At 39.7% G+C, this 21724-nt stretch overlaps 2 protein-coding genes across 5 annotated transcripts in view; one reads left to right on the top strand and one right to left on the bottom strand.

The window, feature by feature from the left end:
* Positions 1-1629: 1629 nt before the first annotated feature.
* Positions 1630-4542, bottom strand: COX11 (cytochrome c oxidase copper chaperone COX11). Its single transcript, XM_085077610.1, has 4 exons — positions 3883-4542; positions 3661-3816; positions 2454-2579; positions 1630-1953 (listed from the first exon to the last, which is right to left on the bottom strand). Exons 1-4 carry the CDS (start codon positions 4117-4119, stop codon positions 1771-1773), a joined length of 702 nt encoding a protein of 233 aa, XP_084933736.1. The 5' UTR covers positions 4120-4542; the 3' UTR covers positions 1630-1770.
* Positions 4235-21724, top strand: part of STXBP4 (syntaxin binding protein 4) — a 65420-nt gene continuing 47930 nt past the window's right edge. For all 4 annotated transcript variants that reach the window (XM_085077608.1, XM_085077606.1, XM_085077605.1 and 1 more), the window contains exons 1-11: positions 4235-4376; positions 5901-6020; positions 13228-13301; positions 13486-13581; positions 14549-14618; positions 15437-15511; positions 17515-17600; positions 18212-18344; positions 18897-19029; positions 20536-20642; positions 21017-21200. In XM_085077608.1, the coding sequence (XP_084933734.1) occupies positions 5983-6020; positions 13228-13301; positions 13486-13581; positions 14549-14618; positions 15437-15511; positions 17515-17600; positions 18212-18344; positions 18897-19029; positions 20536-20642; positions 21017-21200 (996 nt within the window). In that variant the 5' untranslated portion in view covers positions 4235-4376; positions 5901-5982. The remainder of the gene's footprint in view (positions 4377-5900; positions 6021-13227; positions 13302-13485; positions 13582-14548; positions 14619-15436; positions 15512-17514; positions 17601-18211; positions 18345-18896; positions 19030-20535; positions 20643-21016; positions 21201-21724) is intronic.

The raw sequence follows: 21724 nt of genomic DNA, 5'->3' as shown, positions 1-21724 counted from the left end.
GGTCACAGATCAGGGGGAGGGAGCTGGGTAATCACCCAGGTTACAGAGCCTGTGCTAGAGAGGGAATGGGCTCAGCAGCTGTGCAGATTTGGGCTTTCAGACTCAGGGGGAGAACCCACATTTCTATGGAATTGGCACTTGCCAGGGGGTTATTCCTTTCTTTCTGAAGAATGGGGCCAGAATAAAGCAATGGGTGGAGAATTGCCATAATCACTTCAGCTTTCAGGAAAATGGACTAAATGCAACTGAGGTAAGAATTTTTTTTCCCTAGTCTGGATTCAAAGATTTGCCTCAATGTTACTTTTTTATTCCTAATGCATACTGGAATTATAGACCTTGCTATCTTCATATAGATGTATTTCACTTGTGTGGGCTCCACATGTTCTGCTGGATAAAATGCATGAGAGAGATGAAAGAATGAAAAGTTTTCAGTCTTTAATATACAGAGAAGAACTGTATGTCATCCAGAATCTGTTTAACCAACACAAGTAACTGGCAAAAGAATGAATTTTAAATGTAGCATCCATTTATTTTCTAAAAAGCACTTTTTGAATTAATGTATGCAAAATATAATTGAGACTAAAGTAGCTGAAAGTTGTTTCTGAAGTACCCATTGCCTTTTCAGAGTCCAAGCAATCCAATGTTAATTACCCTTAATTTATTAGATCTTCTCTGCTGGAAGGGATAGAAAGCCCTGGCCCAGCAGAAGAGATACTGGCTGAGATTAATTTGTCTGAAAATGAGGTTACTTGAACTTGCTCTGCAGCTTGCTCCTGGTCTGCAAGGCAGTGATAAAGTGTTACTAGACCTACCCCACAGATAATGACAAGTGACATAAACACAGGCTTACGTGTTCTGATGGTACACAGATTCCCCTGAAGAGCTGCTGCACTGCTGGGCAGCCCCTGAATGGGCTGATTTTGGGTTTTGAGACTCCTAGGCTGTTCATTTCCTGCAGTTCAGAGCTGTTAGTGCTCTGCCCTCCCTTCAAAGCTCGTCAGGCACAAGCCAAGCTTGTCTCTGGGAGGAGCTGCCCAGAGCAAAGAGCACTCACTAGCAGCACAGATCCTACAAATGAGTGGGACACAACATGGAAATAGGATGGTGTTTCCAAATGGAAACCATCCCACAGATCTGGTGTGCTTACACTGAAATTACTGTTCTCATGATAACAGTCTTAGAGCAGTCTGCTCTTACCAAATGAACTACTGATTCAGTAATAACATGAGAGGGTGCATCACCTCCTGAATCATCACATCCTCCTGTGCCACGGAGGATTACACAGAAATACACCACCTTTGTTTAGTTATGAGGTTACCTTAATCTATTATCTGGGTTTTACTTTTTTGAAAGTATCTTAACATGCAAGTTATTTTCCGGAGCCAGCAATGGAATTTTAGATGTGTAATTAACTGATTTTTTTCTCCTGTTTAGATGAGTATCTTAATTTACACTTGGGTATAAAAGTTTGCCTCACAGCATTCAGATAACATCTTAAAAAAGATGGCCTGAGAAAACCCTCTCTATTTCAGCAACACTGTGTTCCCTTCCGCTGTCTGATGAAGAAATACTATCCCTAAGAAATAGGGACCCATGAAGTTAGTTTTAAAAAAATTATATATATACATGTACTTTAATAATAGCATGTACCCATGGTGGTTTAATATCATTTCATACTGCACAGTACTCCTGCAGTTTTTTCTTCCAAGGAAAAATGGCTTTAAAACTGGCACTCAAGTGAGCAGAGTCACATTTTGTAGAGAAGGCCCATCACTGATACCCAGGAAGTGGCAACTTCTGTCCTTCCTTAGCTTCAAAGAAGGTGTAAGAGAGAGTGATCAAATCAACTTTAGCCATTTTAGGGTCTTCTGCAAACTCTGGGTCAATGTAGAAAAAGACAGGCATGTCCACTTCCTCCTGAGGATTTAGCCTCTGCTCTTCGAAACAAAAACACTGCAGGGGAGAGGGAAAAAATCCACAATCAGACAAGAATAGTGATGATAAATTTTATCTCTGTCAAATGTTGAGAGAAATCTGCATTGTTTAAAATCACCTCTTATTCCCTGTATACCCCTAAAATCCCAGGATCAATAAAATGAGCAACAAAACAACAATTTTGTTCATGTGGTGATACAGGAAAAAAATTAATTAGGTTTTAGTGAAGTGTGTAAAAGTGGCAATGGGCCAAGCCAGCTCACATCCTTCCACCTGCTCTCCAAGTGGTACTAAATAACAGATTTTGGAGCCACTCTGATGGGATGAACAGCTTGGGGTGAGGGCAGCAAGGCTAAGAATGAACTGATGCGCTCTATCATTTGAAAAAAAATCAAGGTGTTTTCTTAAAATGGTGGTACACAAAGAAGGGTGTCCAGGATTAAAATGAAAGTTAATTTATGGGTAACTGTTTCCATTCATGTAAAGGAAAATGTGGTCTTTGCTTTGTTCACACTTACTTGTATTTTATTGAAATACTGTCCTGCTTCAAAGGGGACAACGTTGTAGGTGGAGATTCCAATTATTGGTTTGTCAGTAGGATTTTTTGCTTTATAAAATGCCAGTGCAGTCTCTCCTGGTACCACCTGTGTAACACAATTGTACAGTGATTTTCATTTTTTTTTTATATCCACTGCAGCCCTCCACCCCTCAAACCAAGTCCTTTAGACTTTATGCAGAATTAGTTTTCTCTTTTGCTGTTTCAAATTGGTTTTTCCACAAATGATTTTTACTTACATGCAATTCACCCATATTCAAAATTAAAACCTTCAAAATTGTTCAATGTATTTTTAATCTTACCCATTTTGCCTGAATCATCTTCTATTATTCTCAGCAGTTTAGCAGCACACAGAGCTTTTTTAATAAGCACATTTATATATGGTATGCATTTAATTTCTGAGGTTATTCTTCCAGTACTGGACTTGGAAGCTATTAAGCAGAGTGAGTCTTTTTGATTTTGGGAACTAATTTGAAACAGAAAAGTTAAATTAAAATATTTGTGATTTTTTTTAAATAGAAAAACAGTCCTAAAGGAATAGGGGCAAGAGGAGAACACAGTAGAAGTACAACACACCTCGTGTGTTTTCCAGATCAGAGATCTGATATGCCAATGGACTGATGTGCTCATGCAGGAGGCAAAACTGCCTGGGGCACAACCTGCTGAATTCACCCTTGGGAACTAAAGTTTTGGGGCTCCCGCTGCAAAAAGGACATTGAGGTGCTGGAGTGGGTCCAGGAAAGGGCAACAAAGCTGGTGAAAGGTCTAGAAAACACCTTGTGAGGAACTGAGGGAGCTGGGCTTGTTTAGTGTCAGGAGGAGAGGCTCAAGGGGAACATCAGTGCTCTCTAGAGCTGCTGCAGGGAGGTGGGGATGGGGCTGTTCTGCTTTGCCTGCAGTGAGAGGAGCAGAGGAAACGGCCTTAGGCTGAGAGAGAGGAGATTTAGATTTCCTATAACAGACTGTCAGTGTTGGTGTGGTCAGGTTTGGAAGGAGCTGCCCTGGGAGGCTGTTCAGTCACCATCCCTGCAGGTGTCCCAGAGCCGTCTGGCACTGAGGGATGAGGTTTAGGGGTCACAGTGCATACAGTGCCATGCCGGCAGGACTGGATGACCTTACAGGCCTCCTCCACCCTGACCGCGCTGGGGCAGGGCCGGGCGGTGACTCACGTAGATCTCGCTCTGCTGCGGCCTGAAGTTCCACTGGATGCTGGCGTGCGTGTCGGCGTTGAACGTGACCCTGACGCGCCGCTCCCGCACCGGCTGCATGCTCTCGATGCGCTCCGCGCCGCGCCCCGCGCCCAGCGTGCCGCCGAGCCCCGTGGCCTGTCAGGGAAGCGCAGTGAGGGCTCCGCGCCCGCCGAACCGGCGCGGCCCGCGGTTCCCCCGTACCTGGCAGTAGAGGCGGTAGAGCGGCACGGCCGCGTACGACAGCCCCACCATGCCCACGGCCGCCGCCGCGATGTAGCCCACGGCCGAGCGGTTCCGCCGCCGCCACTCCTCCTCCTGCTGCCGGGTGTAAGGGTTGGAGCCGCGCACGCCGCGGGTTCCCCACAGCCCGGGCCGGGACACGGCGCCGAGCCGCAGCCCGCGGGCATAGCGCGCCCAGCACCGCCCGCACAGCGCCATGCCGCAGCCCGGGGGCTCTCGGGACAGGGGGCGGGCAACGGGGCGGGAATGGGGCGGGATTAGGGCGGGGAACGGGGCAGGAATGGGCGGGGAACAGGGCACGATAGTGGAGGTGGAACGTAGCGGGAGCGGGCGGGCCGAGCCGCCATCGCATCCCCGCCCGCCGCGCCCCCTCAGAGCGCGCTGAGCCCGGGGGTCCCGGCGGAGCCGCCCGTGCTTGTCCCTTTGTCCCTCGGCAGGCGCAGGTTGGGTACGAGGTAACCGGAGCAGCCCCAGCCCGGCGGGGTCCGTACAGCCCGGTCCTGCTCCGGGTGGGCTGTGCTGGGCGGGAGCGGCACCGAGAGGCCGGCCGGGAGCGGGGAACGGGAGCGGTGCGTGTCCCGCAGCTCCACCGCTCCGGAGGCACCTGGCACCGGGGTGCTGAGGGATGCCCTGGTACCACAGCTTATCCCTCAGGTACCTCTTTGTCCCTCAGGTTCCGCGGCGCGGGTCGCTGCGGTGGTCGCTCCGGGCCGTGTTGTTTCCCGTGCTGTGGGCACTGCACACCGGCGGGTTGTTGGTTTATTTCCCGCTGGTGCTTTGCTTCACGCCAGTTTCATTGGTGTACAAAGAATTGGTTTGCTGTTGTTCAGACACAGATATTGACACGCTGCAAGGGCAGCGGGCTGTTTGTAAACAGCAGTGAGCTCAGCACGGGCACAGTTAGGTGAAATTCACCAACTGTAGTTTTTCACGCGGCTGGTGCCATGCGCTGCAATAAACTTCGCTGCAGCAATACTTGAGTTTAGCACTTTAGAGCAGCGCTTCTCTTTTCCTGTGCTGCTTCCAGTAACATGAACCCACAAGGACCGGCAGCTCCTGGTGCTGCTTCATTTTCCATGTTGAATAAGAGAACGGTAAAGGCTGGAGTGCAGCAATTTGTGTGTTCAGATAGTTGTTTTTTGGTCCTTTGGCGAGCAGTCTGAAAATGTTCACTGCAGGAGCATTTGTGGTATTCCAGAGAGGATTTAACCTCTTTTTCACTCAGAAATGTGGGAATTTGTGTGGTTTTGTGGAGGTTGACACTGCAGCTGGGGATTGATTCTGCTTTATCTTGGCCAGGAGCACCTGTGCCATCTTTGCCTGGGTGTTGGCACAGTTTCGTGTCCTCCTTGTACCATATTTTGGGAGCAATTACCTGTGCTGGATTGTGGTTCAGCTGTGCACCTCACAAGGTCAGGAAGATTTGCTCCTAAAACAAAAGGATAAAAATACAATGTGAATTACTGGGCTTTTGCTACATTAGTGGTTGTAACCCCATTTTTGGGTGTTTGGGCCTGTCCTGCACACTTAATGTGAGAAGTCCATAGATACTAACCACCAGACAGTAAGTTAAAAAAACATGAGAAAACAAGACACACAAAACACCTTATCATGTTCCAAACAACATTCCCTCCCCAAGTAATTTTCAGTGCAAAAAAAAAAAGATATTGCCTTCAGCAGTTACAGTACTTCATCCTAAAATTGTAATCTGTTCTTTCCTTTTTTAGAAAATTTTAATCACAGGAGATTCAGGTTTACCTTAATTCCTACCTCATAAATTTAGAGGAAATTAGGATGTGAAATGTTTTGGCACTACTGACAGCAAAGTCCAAGTTGTTAACTGTTTTAATCAATGAATTGTATCAGTTTTATCATGGCAGTTTTCTTTTTCCAGTTTGGTTTCAACTAATTGTTTTCAGTGTCTGAAAATAAACATGGCCATGTAAATTTCAGAAAGTGGTTTCTCCTTTTTGTTTCAGCAGTCATCCTGGGTAGGAGCCAGTTCTTCATGTGTCAGAGCTCTTCATTTTGAACTTTTATTTAAATAGTGCTTCCAAGAAGATGTCCAGTACAGATCCCCTCACAAATACAGAGAAGGAGTAAGTACTTTTTTTTTCCCTAGATGCAGATATACACTTACTGGATTATAACGTGAAAATTCTTGCAGTTTCATTAGTAGAATCTTGTTTTGATGAAGTGTTAAGAAAAATAACTTTTATACTGAAGCAGTCTGCAGTAACATCCTAGAAGAGCTGACAGCAACACCAGTGAATTTACACATTCAGAGAGGAAATGTCCCTTAAGGTTTTCATTAAGTTAATCAGTACGTGGATAGGACCAGTTTTGTAGAGATAAAACCCTGCTTAGAGATTCCTTAATTTAATGCTTCTGAACTGTGAAAACATACTTGGGTGTAGCAGATCACTTCCTTGTACATCTGGGGTACCTGCAGTGGCATGAGACATGCTGTGGAGTTTTTGTGTTATAATGCATTACTCTTTCAGAACACTATGTCTGTGTATCTATAATGTTTGATGTGTAGTGCTTTGGAATCATCGTGTTTTTACCAGTGCTGTGGGATATAAAATAATAATTACATTCATTCTATAAAACATAATGTTATCCACTTAGAAGTTTGATCAGATTCTAAATGGTAAACATGGATTCAGTCACAATTGAAAAATAACTCCAGACCCTTCCCAAACTGCCAAGTAACCACACCAATGCTGTCAGCAAAACCAGAATTAAAACCAGGCACAGGCAGCTCTTGCTGGACTGTCATGTTTGCTGTGTTTGTGCAATAGAATCCACTAAACAATATTCAAAAGAATAGTAAAACAATTTAGCACAGATTTAGGATTATGCCACCTCATAAATAACTTGATTTGTCTTGAAAAACAAAACCGCAAAATTTTAAAAAAACTAACTTGCTTTTTACTGGGACCTGAAGATGCCAACACTCTGCTTGTCTGATGGAAATTCAGGGTGTGTGATCACAAAGATACATCTTTAAGGTGGCTGTGGCTTGCTAGAGTCATGTGAAATCTGTGTTACATGAGTAGTTCCTGTATTCCAAAGGCAATTTTTCACATAAGAGATGCACAGGAAAGGCACCTCTAACTGCACTTCAGCTACATGCTGATGGCAGACTGTAATTTTGTGTACTTTTATTTTTGCTGGGAGGCAGTATCGATGCACAAGGTTCCAAGAATGCACTTGGTTATATGTTAACCGAGGTTTACCTAAACTTTAATCACACCTTTCTTCTCTACACAGGGGTTAGCCTCAAACCATTCATGCTTCTCCACAATTACAATGTTGCCCAAGCTTTTTCAGGCTTAACAATTGCCATATAATGACATATGTTTTCTTTTAATCTTTATAACCTAATCGGCAAAATGTATTTTGAATAATGAGTGGGTTTGGATGGATCATAGTGAGTGCTTCTTCATGCTATATGATACAAGCATTGTTTTGGCTGTGGTCCTTAAAATCTGAATTTGGGGTTAGTGAACCTGAAAAGCTACAGTTGCAGAATGGACTTGTATAGGATTTTTGTGAAAGGCCTTTGTTTTATTTTAAAAAGATCTTGTGAGTCAAACTGCCAAAATTTCTGCAGATCTTTTTGTCATCTGCTAAATTATCCTGTAATCCATCCAATGCTAAAGCATTGCAAAACTTCCCTTGGGAAAAGCAAGTCATAATTACAAATGTTGCCAGAACAGAACAGTTTTCCAGATGTTTGGAAAAGAATTATACTTAATAACAAATGATGACTCTTGAAAATTTAGCCTTGGTTATTTAAACCAAATTTTATGATGTTTTGAGTTGTTACAATTTTCCTGGATCTTTCTGGAAGTAAAAAGTAATTTGTGTTCCCCTGAGCATGTTCTTGAAAGGCAGAGGACTTGCAAGAGAAGCAATGATGCTGTTGTTCTGTATGAATCCTTTAGAAACATTAAAAGCAGCACAGCAGCAGAATTTGAAGGCAAAGAGGGACAGAAGCCTCGGGGATGAGTTCAGGAAGCTGAACAAAGCAGTTTACTTTGAAGAAGGAATGGAGGATGGAGGAGCAACTGTCTGAACAAATGATGTATTGCTAGTAATAACTAATAAAATGGGAGCAATAAGCTTAGTACTACTTTATATCTGCGTAGATTGTTCAGAAGTTTGTCATGTCTGGTTTAATAAAAGTGACTTTTTGCTTTTTAACAATGAAAAGGCAGAGCCTTGATCCATGTGTTAATTGGGGGTTTCTGTAGCAGAAAATGTGACCCTGGAAATGAGACATACTGGTCTGAGTGATGTGTTTTGACAAATGCTTCTGGTATTGATACCACAAATTGAATTCCACTGGTGTTAAGAACAGTGGTAGTTTTGTTGGAGAAAAACTATTGGTATTTTATCTTCTGTAACCTTGCCTAGAGCAAATCTAATTGATAGGAGGCTTAAAATATCAGTGGCTTTTCTGTAATGCAGTAACACCAGCAGAGTGAACTGACTGAGAAAAGACTACAAAGGGGCAAATTTTCATCTCTGAATGGATGCAATCACTGTGCCGGTGGGGCTTTTCATATTTTGGGAGCTGGGAAGGCTGCTTTGTGTTTCTCCTTGATCTCTGGTGGGTCACATTGCCCCTCTGCCCCTTCTGTGTGTGCCTTGCAGGCTCTCAGGACTGACCTCTCTCTATCTAAGCACTGTTCAGTACGTTCTCTCTCAGCAAAGAGATCCTTTTCCCAGAAGGATTATCTGCCACTGAAACCACAGTCACTGCAGCTTTAAAAAAAAAAAAAAAAAAAAGGTGGCTGAGATAAGCGTTTGCATTCCTGGCATAGCTGAGCCCTCCTGCTGCACAGCTCCAGACCTGACAGATGCTGTCTGATCACAGGGTTGCTCCTGGCTAGAGAGGATTCACCTTTCTACTTAAAGCCCTCAGTGAGCACAGGGTATTCGGGTTTCATTTCAAGCTGCAGTCTTGGTATGATCTTTTGGAGACAGGGGGAGTAGTAGGGATGCATCTTTTGGTGCAAGCCTGGAAGGAAATGGCTTTTAACCAAACTGGTGTCAGGTGCTCAGGACTTCTGAAAATGTGCATCCCTCTGCAAGACCAAGCCTTTCAGCAGGGTCTGACCTCTGGCAACAGGGGTGATATTTTTGCCTTGCTCAGATAGATTATTCTCAGTGTAAATGGTATAAGGTCATCAGTTTTATTTCCTTTCACAGAAAAGCACATGCCAGTTTCCATTCCTAGAGAAGATATATAGCCTAGTTTCTGTGGTGACCTTTGACTGCTGTATATTGAAAGTCTAAAAGCCAGTGATCATCACCCTGGCCAGTATCATGATTGAGAATGAAAAGTAATAGCATAATGGCATTTGTTTCATTAATACTTCCAGTCTGCTTTGTTGGCTTTCCCTTTTGTGTGGCTGTGCATAATCCAGTCTGCTAGGAAGATTGCTTTAGAAAGGTCATGAGTTACTGCTTTTGACCTTGTTTGGAGGGAGCATGTAAATAAATTATTGGAAGGGCAGGAGGAAATAAATTTCCTTTAATCATGTCACTTGCCTTTGGCTGCTGGATCTAGGCTGCTTAATCACAGTGTAGTAAATTTTCTCCTTTGCATTTATCAGCCTCGAAAGTTGCTATAAATGACATTTCAAAGAGAGAAAAAGTAAACATTACCTCTCTAGGTGAATTAGTGCATGTGACGCAGAGGCTTTCAGAGAAGATTAAGTAGGCAGAGACTCTCAGCTGGAGCTCTGTGTTTGGGTTTTTTAGCTGGGAGCAGAAATCATCCTGCTCATAACCTTTATCCAGCTGAACTGGAAACCTCCTGTGTGTTTTGGTTGCGTTATCCTTGTTTTTCCTGCCGTGCTGAAGGATGTCCTTGCTCTCACCGGGGGCTGAAGATGAACCAGAGCGTTTTGATGGTCTCTCTCTCCTCTACTGGTATGCTGAACCTCTCCGTTCTGGGGGCATTGCTCTGGTCTGTAATTGGGCAAAGTACAGGAGAGATAATTTAAAAGCTGTGGGCATTTTCAGCTTCTTTTCATAAACAGCCAGAGATTATAATTTAGATTGTTGTGTGTCAAGTAATACGTGTTTTGTGAGCAAAGTGTGTTATTCTGCCATTGATAAACCTAGGTAAATATATTGTTTGTGCACAGAAATGACTAATAATTTCTCAGGAATAGAGAACAGAAGAGTATCTGGAGCTGTATGTTCTGATAAGTACTAGAAGGTGTAAACCCCAAAGCTGTTGAACTTCCTTGTATATGCTGCTACAAAGTAATAGAAGCAGGTTCATTTTAATTGCCCTCACTAGAGCATCAACACAAAATGTTACACTTACTCTGTTAGCATTGCAGGGCTTCAGTTGGATTGTGTAGTATTTTTTAATGTAAGAAAATTACAGTGTGCATTTTGGTGAGTTTTGCTTCTTTATCTCTTACCTCACATCTTCTCTGAGTGCTAAAACCTTGCTTACAAGTACTTTTGCCTGACCTCAAAAAATGAGTAGCAACATCTGAATTTTTTAGGTTTTTTCTACAAAGAACATGGAATTACTTTTTGTTACTATTGCCAACTGGTTTAAGAGCCTATTTCCTTATTTATACTGTAGAGTATATTTCTAATGCTCTGGGAGAAGTATTCTAACATTTCACGAACATTAAATAATGATGACATAAAATAGATGTTAGATGGGTGCTGAATCCAAGTCATTTTACAGTGAAATTGTTAAAACTGTTTATTATATTGGAACTATGACAAATAGCTTGACTTGAAGAGCTAAGTTATATGGGAAAAGGAAACTTAACATTGAAAGTCAGCTAGATGTGATATTCTAAACAAATTCAGGGATTTGAACATCCTTGTCTTTACTTTTATGTGATAAAGTAAATTTAAACTGCACATATTGGAGAAATTTAATCTTCAGATCAGAAACAGAGCTGAGTACCTCACAAAAGTTGTCTGTTCAAAGGGTCAGTTCTTTCTAATTGTAGACGACAGCATCATGACAATTCCAGTGTTTCAGAGATGTTTTATTCCTCTCCATTGTGCATTATTAGTTTGTAGAGTCTCTGTATCCTCTTTGTCAGAATTCATTTTATATTTGTTAGCATCTCTCCATTGAAAGTATTCCTTGTTACTTCTGGAAATGTAGATCCTTTCCTATTAAGTGTCCTGTGCTTAGATTTGATCATATTTTATTTTTATTTTATATGGTTGTATTTAAAGATGTTCACAATTTCTGGTGAACTCTAAACTTAAAAGTCTGAGATTTGATCTTTTCAGACTTCATGAGAGTAAACCTCTGTGTTGGTTTGTGTGAGGTTGGAGTAACTTTTTTTCTTGCTTTTTAATTTTAACAAAAAAACCTGCCATTTGAAAGCTGCTGAGAGGAAATGGCAGAGCAAGACCCAGAGCAGAAGTAGCAAAAGGCAAGAGAGAAGAAAATTTATTCATTGCTTAATTAAAGATCAGTGTACCTTGGTGAAGTTTTCAAACATAGATACAAGTCAGGACAAAACATGACTAATATGTTGTCTTTCAGCTTCAAAACAATTAAATTAATGGGATAATTGCAGTGAAAGTACTGGATAGTAATGCCAAATACTCTGCTCTTGTCATGTAGTAGGTTATCCAAAGAGTATTGTTAGAGAAATATCAGACTTGAGGATTTGTCCTTCTCTTCAGGCTGTGATTCAGTAAAAGCAGTTTGGTTCACTTTTAGCCTTACAAAGGGTTCTTTATGCTCTGACATATCATGGCAAGGTCATGTGCAGTTGTGTCAAACACAGACCAGATACACTGGGTCCCATTATTTCTTTCTTTTAGCCCATGAAACAAATACTTCAAGAAATACTACAGTAAAAATTGTACAATGTTTGAAGCACTTTTTGTTTCTAAAGATTATTGGAATTATTAGGTCTGTTATTGTGGCCAGCCTTTCTAAAGCAAAGGCTAATTTTGCAAATATTTGGGAATTTGAGGTTTGGGGAAACTGCTACTTTTCAGGGCTAGTGCTTATCCCTTGATAAAAACATCTCATCCAGTTTTCTTCTACAAAACCAAAAGAACTGCAGATGTTCTTTAGAAGCTGCATCTCTTGGCTGGTGCTGGAATTTTAGGAATATTTTTACCTTCTGGATTTCTCTCTTGCTTCTGGCACAGCACCTTTTAATGATGTACTCTGGCTTTTGCAGATACACCCAGTTTCAGGCATGGAGTTCAGGCTGTGCTGGATTAGGTTGTGTGAAGGATTTGGGTCACTGTGTCCTCCACTTTGATCTTCTTTCCCCCCCGCTAATGAATTCTCGTTATTCCATTTCACTTTAACAGCACCCTCTAGAAAACAGTTCTATCTAATGTAGAGCAGTATGTAGGTCAAAGCAGAAAAACCTGAGTGGTGCTTCTGCTCTTTTCTAGAAGAGATCTGGTGAGACTTCTCCAAAAATGGTGCAGTGAAAGGACAAAGGAGCTATGATACAACTTGATACAATTTTTTTTACCCATAATTCATCTAAATGAAAATAAAACCTGGTGAAGGGTAATCTGGATTTATAGGAATTCTTAATGTTCTGTGTTCTCAGAGCAGTGTGCTGGCCATGTGTCCAATGGAACTGGAAATTTGGGTTTCAAAACTCTAATTTTACTTTGTATTCTTTCTGAGTTCTTTAGCATGATCAACTGTCTTCAAAATATTCCTCTGCCTTTAGACAATTCCAAGTGCCATCCTGATGATTTCCCTTGGTACACAGAGGATCAAGCAAAAGAGTTTGGCAAGAAGCCTTTTTTACAACAGAGAAAGAAATCAATGTTGAGTGAAGACATTAAGAGACTGTAGGGAAAAATTATGTTCGTAAATAGCCACAAAATTATATTTTAGATATCTTAGAAAATAATTTTATGCACTGGCTTAGCTGTGCTTTTGTTCAAATATGCATCACCTGATGAAGACTGATTTCATGGTGTTTTTCCTACTTAAATGTTAAAGTGGAATTCTGTTTATATTTAATCATAGTCCTTTTAGCCTAAACAAAATGGCATTCACATTTCAGGGGAAAAGGAAGTAAACTCTGTATATTTATTGTACCTTTCCATCTGATATTTGTGATGAGACTGATTTTTGGCTGGGTGAGGTAGTGGCACAGATGTATCAAACAATATAAAGTTATCAGAGGAGAAAACTGGGTTTGGTTTGTATTACAGTTAAAAACTCATAATACAAACTGTAATTTCTTTTCTATTAACACAGCTCTAGCTACGTTTCTGTAATTTAATGACATTTATTTTGCTCCTCAGGACCATTATGGGCCCTCATGGAATCAACCGAGCTGTTCATCGCCTCTCTTTCTCTGACTGCCAGAATGGATTAGGTAACTCAGATTGCTCATTCTCCTCTTCAGACTAAACCAAACCTAAAAACACCTGGGGAGCTTTGCCAGCTCACAGAGGCATCAGAAAAGTTTGTTTGGTGGTTTTGGATTTGGCTGTAAATACATTTAGCACTGTAGGTGGAATGGCAAGTTTTTCACTTTAGTCTTTCTGTTTGTTCTGCAGGAGTTAAAATTATTGGAGGTTATCGGGCACAAACAGCAGAAGATTATGGGATTTTCATAAAGAGAATTCTACCTGGAGGGGTTGCTGCTGTAGATAGTAAGTAATTTTAACTTTTTTTGATACATACACACTGCCTATAAAATGCTGTCAAAAGAAGTCTTACTTTGTGGGTAAGGATATTTAAAATGGTATGGTTTGGTCAGGATCCATGAAGTTTTGGCTTACTCTAAGGTAGAGAAATGAAACTTGGACCCTTCATGGAAAAAGATTTTAACACATTCAGGTGATGAAAATGTGTTCAAATCTGGATAAGGCTGGTGAAGGCAATTGGCAATCTTTCAGCACTGCTAAATGTTGAAATGCTGAGTTACTTCTAATTCGTAAGGTATAAAGTGGTGTTTCCTGTATAGAACTAATATTTTTAATTCATTCTGATAATTTTTCTTACTATTTTTAATGGTGGGGTGCTGGTGGTTGAGATCAGTGTGGAAAGAAGAAATTACACTCAGTAGAGTTTGCTATAATTAAGCTACAGAGTTCTCTCCTAGGTCTCTGTATGGGGTTTTTTCAGATTCCATCTTGTCTTGTACAAAATGATCACTTAAACTAATCTGAATCAACTTCAAGTTCCTAAACTTCAGGTTTTCAGGAGGTTAAAAAATAGAATTGGTTCTAAAACATCTTTTAGCTGACTTTATAAATGTATAAAGCATTAATATATGTACACATGGTAACTTACATTAATGTTAAAAGGAAGATTAAAATAAAAATTAATTCCACAACTGTAAAATATAAATTCTAGTCTCACAAATATTGGTTCTGTGTGTAAATAGTACAAATAGCTAAATAAAACTTGTTTTCAGTGGTTATTCTCTTGTTAATAAGACTGATTAACAGTTTCTAGTCTTATCACAATAACCTGTCTTATATAGGCAGATGCCAAGAGCCATAAAGTTGTTCAAAGCATTAGGTCACAGAAAATTGAAAGGCAAAGTCCTGGTTTAATATAATATGTTCACGATTTTCTTGTTGATTTATGAATCACTGCTGGTTTCATTTAAAGGTCGTTTGCTCACTGGGGACCTAATTTTGGATGTCAATGGAGAAAACTTGATTGGAGTAACAAATGAAAGGTATGTTTGTACTAATCCTGAGTGTTTATTAGAGCTTGGAATATTGCACATGGATTATTTGGGACATTATCAATAACTGATTGGAAGAGCACAACTCCCCTGAGATCCTTGGAGTTCAGTTTATGTTATAACTCTAATTCAGCAAAACTGCTGTGGAAAAGTGAAGGACTTCATATGCTTCTATAACACCAGAATCAGCTGGTTTCTTAATGACATAGATTACAGATTGTAATCAGCAGTACACATTTAAAACAGCAGTAGAAGCTGTTAAAATATTTTTATAACTATCTGCTGGTTCAGTACTGGTGAATGTAAATGGTGCAGCAATCAGGTAATGGCACAATGACAGGGAAAGAAAAATCTGTAGATGGTTTCTGTAGCTGCATCTCTGGAGATCAGAGCAGCTTTTAGAGCTGGAGATGGAGGTTGAAAATTCAAATATTTGCTGTGTGTATTGCTGGGGGAATTGCTGAGCCAGGCACAGCTGAGCAGGAGCTGTTGCTGGTGTGGCTGTTCATGCTCAGGGAGCCCAGGATGGCACGGGATGGAGCAGGGAGGGATGGGGACAGAAAGGAACGGCAGGGCAGGGCAGTCCCAGTTATTGCTGTCAGCAGATGTCCCACAGTCTGTCTTTCACTCCTTCCCCAGGGCTCACTGTGGGTTTTGCTGCTGCCAAGCTCTTTTCTCTGTATCTGGAAGCAAAACTTATTAACCACCTAAGGAATTTGTCCATTTTCCTGCTCTTCTAGCACTGCTCACCATGTACTTCTTGCCAGCACCCTGGTGTATTTATTTGGTCTTTTTCTCCCCCCTTCTAGGGCTGTTGACATCTTGAGAACAGCCTCAGCCTCTAATCACATGTCTCTGCTCATTACTAGAGATGAAGAAGCAAAGTAAGAGAGTAATTGTTTTAACCTCAAAACTAATAAAAATCCAGTGCTGTATCTCAGGGTGGGTGGATTGGCTTGCATGTGGTTTTATTTCAGATTAGTTTTAATTGCAGAATTGCACCACATATCAATTTTTCTGCGTGGTATTTGATACCAGTTCATTCTGAGAGCTCTTGCATCACTTCAAGTAGCAAGCCCAGGCCAATTTCATTTTAAAGAGGAGGTTTGTAATGTTATGTTCACAGCTAAAAAAAAAAATTAAAAAGAAATAAAATTCCCATTAAAAATTATCTGCTGCGATAGTTTTTGAAATACTTCTCACATTTTAAAATAATGTAAAGTTAGGACTCTTAGAGCTTTTGGATGATTTTTACTGGTCTTGCCTTCTGAAGAAAGGCAGATTTAGTTGTTGTTTCCCCTCAGAAGTTTGTTTTTCCATCTCTAATGACCTTGAAATAATTTGGATAAGTAGGTTAAACTGTTCACTGCAGCAGGTAGTCCAAAATGTATCCATTATAAGGACATTTACGTTAAATATTGCTTTAACCTGACTGTTGGAAGCTAAGCATATAAACCAATATTGGCAGAGAATCATGGGGAATGCAACAATCAGGTCTGTATCCCCTTTGGACTTAAATCTCAGGAGAAAACAGCTGTTATGTAACTATTTTTGATAATCGTTGCAAGAGTATCTGCTGTTATTTGCCTTTCCTGGGATGTTCCACTTCCAGAGTAATCTCCCCATAAAGGATTTTTCTCTAAATTCCTTTAGCCTTTTGTCCGAGTTAAGCTTCTTCTTTCTGTCCCTTTATTTTTTTGTATTTGACAGACATTTAAATCACTCTGCAGCCTCTGATCTCTCTTTTTTCAGACTGCCTAGATAGATGTGAGGTCCACTCTTAATCTGCTTTTATCTAAAGCATACTGGCCTAGTTCCTGTAAACTCCTGGAATAATTAAAATCCATCAGTCCTTTAACCACTTGGGGGATGTCAGTGGCCTGGGCAGAATTTGCCATTCCATCCCATCTCCCACCAGCCACCTGGTGAATTCATTTCTTATGACTTTACATTCTGTGCTTAAAGATTATTTGATTTGCATTCAGCTGTGTTTATGTGTGTAAACTGGGGCTGGTATTAGTGCAATAAATTTTGTCCTTTTTATAAAAAAATAATGCACCCAGCAGCTTTCAACAGCCTTTAGCAGCCACTGGAATTACCTGGGAATTACTCTCCTTGCAATCAGTTAATTTATTTTCTCTCTGACTAATTCTATAATATTAATTTGGTGATGTTTCTGGCTTACATTGCTCTAGATTATATCTTTTAAACAGTTGTCACTGAGGTAATCAGAGCTCAGATTATAAATTGGTTTTTAAATCAGGCTGGATTCAATATCAGATGAATCAAGTGTTTTAGGTTTTTTTAATGCCTGTCATACAAAATGTACATCTTGGCCAGTCTGTTACAATATGATTGGTGTCTGCAAAAAACTTCTGCTTTTGGTTTTTAGTCGTTAATATTAATAAATATTTCTTCTATCCCCTTGTTTTTAAGGAGCCACATTTTTGTCAGTCTCTTCCTGGTTCTTGTTCAGTATAATTGAACTAAAAGCATTCTTTAAAAACCTGGGTATGCTATATGTGCATAATCTGAGTCCCTCTAATACAAATAAATTGTTCTGGACCTTGGTAATGCCAGGTCTTATCTGTAGCTGATTGTATTACAAGTTTTTAAAGTTCAGCACTTCAGGGTAAAGAGAGCTAAAAATAAAACTTTTTAACCAATAGTCTATTCATCCACAGTCTGTTGTTTTCCCATCTTTATCCTGCATTACATTATATTTTTTTGCCTTTTCTGACCATTTGTCAGGGTGTTCCTCTTTCAGTTGAGGTTGAGCTTCTTTTTCTGAGGAAGAGCAGCTGTTCAGTACCAGCAGTGCAGGTTTCACAGGCTCCATTCAAACTCACACCAAATCCTGACAAAAAGAATCTTTTTCTTGCCACAGGAAGGAATTCCACGACCTGATGGATAAGTATGGCTCTCACAGCGACAACAACTCTGCAAGAACTTCTCCAACACATCACTTAGCTGGTGAGAGATCACTTCCCAGTCTGAAACAATCCTGAGGGACGAAAATCAGCTTTGGGTGTAGAAACTTTCACTAAAAATTCCTAATTTGAGAGGAGGAATGCTGGAGGGAGTGGCTGAAAGTCAGACAAAACACTCTTGTACCTTGAGGGGTTTATGTGGCAGTTTCCCCAACTCTTAAAATAAATATACTTACATCTACTTTAAATTTCAATTAATGATTTATGGGAGAAGTTTTTGGTATTTGTAGCTGATATGTGCCACAAAATGCTGATAAAAATTTGAGCTAGAGCACTGTAAATTCTAATCTTTATGGAACTGCTGCTTAATTAAGATGCCTTTATATAGCATGGGGGATTAGTCAGTTGAGATTTTGTATTTTGCACCCAATTTGAAAAAAATCATCACTTGCTAGGCTTTAAAAAATTATTCCTGGGACCCTGGGTGGCTCTCAGTTCTTATCTGTGTAGACTTTTTTTGATGATCTGATTGTTTAGTTTGTCTGTTTTCTAACATGAACTGAACTTACTTACATGAGCAGAAATTCTGTGCTTTTTTCCCAAATGTGTGTTTTATTTCTTTTTTTTTTTTAATTATTATTTCTTTTTTTGAAGCAAAATCTATAGAGAGCCTTTCCTCTGGGTCATCCTCAAGGTCACCAAGTCCTCAGTTGCATCCAAAGGATAACATCACCAGCAGCAGCAGCAGAAATAATTCTGTCCCAGCACCATCCCCAAAGCCTGCAAAGTAATCTCCAAAAGTGACTGTACCTCTCTTGTGGCAGCTGCAGGAAATGCTGTACTTGGCTGGTCAGGAAAATTTGGGTTGAGCACTAAGTGCTAAATTTGGGTTTTATTTTTTAACTTTTAATCCTGTATCTTATAATACCATCAACATGGCAAATTTTCTGTTTTGTTAAGTTATTTTTCTATTTAGTCATTGTTTATGGGCTAGAAGTAGATTAATCCGGTTGATTGTTTTAGTGTCTCCTAATGAATTAATGTTAGGTTTAGGTGTACCCTGGTACTTCCATAAGCCTTGGATATATATGATAGAGAGGAGTTTTTAATCTTGCTAAACAGATTATCAATTCTTTTTGTAATTGCCAGAAGTGCCTGAGGTTGCTGATTTTGTAGTAAATAGGTAATGTAATATCTGAACACTGAGATTAAATGTTCATTATTTGTGTTTGTTGCTATAATATTTGCAAAACCAGTAAGACAAAGTTATTGCTTTAGTCTTTATTGAGTATCTACTTCTGTGAAGTAATTCTACTGTTCTTTCTCTTTGTGTCTCTAGTGATAGTGCATTTCAGATTATCTCTGTTTGCAAAGGAACAAGCCTGGGTTTGAATATTGTGGGAGGAATTAACAGAAATGAAGGGCCTTTGGTGTATATTCAAGAAATTGTTCCTGGTGGTGATTGTCATAAGGTAAAGACCTTTTTTTCCCTTCCTTCCCCTTCAGACACCTGTATTTTTGCCTTAATTTAGTACCTGCTTTGGTATGTCACATCTACAGTCATATTTTAAATACAAAATGTGTTTGTATTTCTCTTTGCCCTTTCTTTAAACAGAATTATCTCACTGCACTGTAGGAGGGTTGCATGGTAATGAACATTTATTCATAAGTTCATTTGAGGTAAATGAGGATCTTATTCCTCAGTTCACAAGGAAAGTACAAATCAATTTTTATAAGACATTGCATGATGGAAGATAAATCAGGAAGGATGGGACAGAGCTACAGATTGCAGCTTTTTTTATTTTCTTGGACATTAAAAAAAATCATGTTTCCCTGAGACTTAAATTTAGGTGGATCCTTGCAGTTGGAAATCGTTGTGTAGGCAAATTAGGAAAAATATTCTGAAAGTGCAGACTAATAAAATATATGAATTGATGTTGATTACTGTTTTAATTTATGACAAATGCAGTATGTAAATCAGGGGGATTTGTCAGTGTAAAAAGTAAATAAATACAGTAATTGCCTGTTTCAGGTACACAGAACTGTTTATCCAGGTGTCTCCTCTGGCATCCTCAGTAATGATTATTATTTGGAAATGTAGATATCCAACTCTTGCCTCTGGCCCAGCAAGAGGGGATGAGCTCATTTCATGAGCAGTGAGTCCCTAGTTTATAACTATTTGTTTCTGAATTTTTGTAGACTAAGTTTAATCCTAAAATGCCAAGCTGGAAGGTAAAAATGCAATGTTCCTCAAATACCTCTTTCAGTAGACAAATACTAATCATTCTTCTTTTGCTTTCTTCTATTTTATTGTGGCTTCTAAAACATTTTTCTCATTGTGAACATAAAATTTAAAGCCTTTCATCAATAGACTGAGGCTGAGACATTAATTTTCAGTAGGCTCTAATATTCTCAATAATAGAGGTAACTTCCCAATCCTGGTTTTCCTGTTTGGGAAGCTGAAGCAGGAATGATGTTTTAAACCTCTGCCACATGAGGGCACCATTGAAATGGATATCTTTGAACAGGCTGGATGAGAGCAAAATAAAAGGTCTACAGCTTTTTTTCTTTAACCAAAACAAAAACACTAAGTGACAAAAAAAAAGGTAGCAAAGTATTGGCATAGGTTTGAAACAGCACAGCTAAAATATAATTTGTGGGTGTTAAGAAGGGAAAATTATACTGGTCTTGAGTGAAGGTTTTTTACTTATTTCCTATGTTTCGTGTTCTGTACACTTTACTCAATTTCTGAGGTCTGTTCTTCTGATGTGTTTATAATGACTCTTATGATGGTGATTGCTGATGTTTAATCTGTTCATTTCAGGAAGTTTGTCAGGCAGAATGCAGAGCTGTTCTTTATATTTCTTATCCTAGCAGATCCAGAGGAATATATCCAAGTGCTGTGATTATCAGTTCTTTCTGTAGTGTTAGCAATTAATGGAAAATCTGTGGGTTTGGTTTTCTGTTTGTTCTTTTAGGATGGACGATTGAAGCCTGGGGATCAACTTGTGTCTGTCAACAAGGAGTCCATGATTGGAGTCTCCTATGAAGAGGCCAAAAGTATAATCAACAGAACAAAGATGAGGTATCTGTTACTGTCAAACAGCCAACCCTCCAAAGTGCTTTAATACATGACATTTATGATCAAATTAATGTGAAATGACTTGTCATATACTTGGAGGAAAGGTGAGAGATATTACTCTTTTGAAATACTCAGTTGGAATGTTATTTCATAGAAAAGACTCAAATGCACCTTTTAGACTTGCAAAATTATCATACTTTAATGTTTTTTAAAAAATACACTATTTGCCTTTGTAATAATGGGAATAGAAGATCCTTTTAGAAATACAGTTAAGTAAAATCACACACAGTGAGTGTTTGGAAACAGGTAATTTTTGCAGAAGCACAATTTCACGACTAACATAAGTATACAATATGTTGAAACTTCTTAAATTCTAGGTTTGAAAATTTTTCGGAGATAGCTTTTATTAGGCAGAAAAACATCCCCAATCATCCAGAGAATCTGCAACGTCCTTTCAGCCTCTTATCATCTTCTGCAGCCCATGGAGAACAACAGGCTGCAGCTCCTGGTCCTCTTCCCTCCCCCAATGGGAAGCTCCTCTCAACAATCCCTCCAGATGCTGTGAGTGAACTCACTACTCCTCTTGCAATAAACTGAGCAAATGGTTGTTTTTTCCCTAATTGTAATTGAGTTTCCGTTTTAGTAAGAAAATGACTGTCTCTTTTCCTGCACAATATTAAGTCTTTGGAATGTCAAAACTTTTGGAAAAAAACCATGTTGTATAACAGGAGATTAAACCACACTGATGAGAGGAATTAGTTGACTTGGGGTAAGAAAACAAATCGAATTAAAATAAGTATTCGCTGTGTTCTTAGATACCAAGTTCTGCTTTACTGTTTCTCTAAAGTTTTGGGATTAGATATAAATAGTTATGTATTTCAGAGATAAAACACTCCCTGTTTACTACATATGTGTGAGTACAGTACAGTCTCACAAGTTATACTTGCTCTGTGATGATGAGATTTTTTGCTCAAAAAAAAGCTCCCAGAAGGATGTGGGGTTTTTCCCCATTCTTTAGGCTAAGCAGCAATTGTTTTAATTCATACAGCTCACTATTGGTGTAAAGAAATACTGTTGGCCATGAG

The sequence above is a fragment of the Lichenostomus cassidix genome, chromosome 18 (assembly GCF_008360975.1).
Source record: "Lichenostomus cassidix isolate B80296 chromosome 18, HeHo_3.0, whole genome shotgun sequence".
Lineage (NCBI taxonomy): Eukaryota > Metazoa > Chordata > Aves > Passeriformes > Meliphagidae > Lichenostomus > Lichenostomus cassidix.
Note: the sequence above shows the minus strand (reverse complement) of the source record. Positions and strands in the feature narration are given on the sequence as shown.

Coding starts and splice junctions, on each gene's coding strand:
- COX11 (XM_085077610.1), bottom strand. CDS start 4,119: ATGGCGCTGTGCGGGCGGTGCTGGGCGCGCTATGCCCGCGGGCTGCGG. Junction 3,817..3,882: donor TCTACCGCCTCTACTGCCAG/GTACGGGGGAAC, acceptor CTTCCCTGACAG/GCCACGGGGCTCGGCGGCAC. Junction 1,954..2,453: donor AGTATTTCAATAAAATACAA/GTAAGTGTGAAC, acceptor TCTCCCCTGCAG/TGTTTTTGTTTCGAAGAGCA.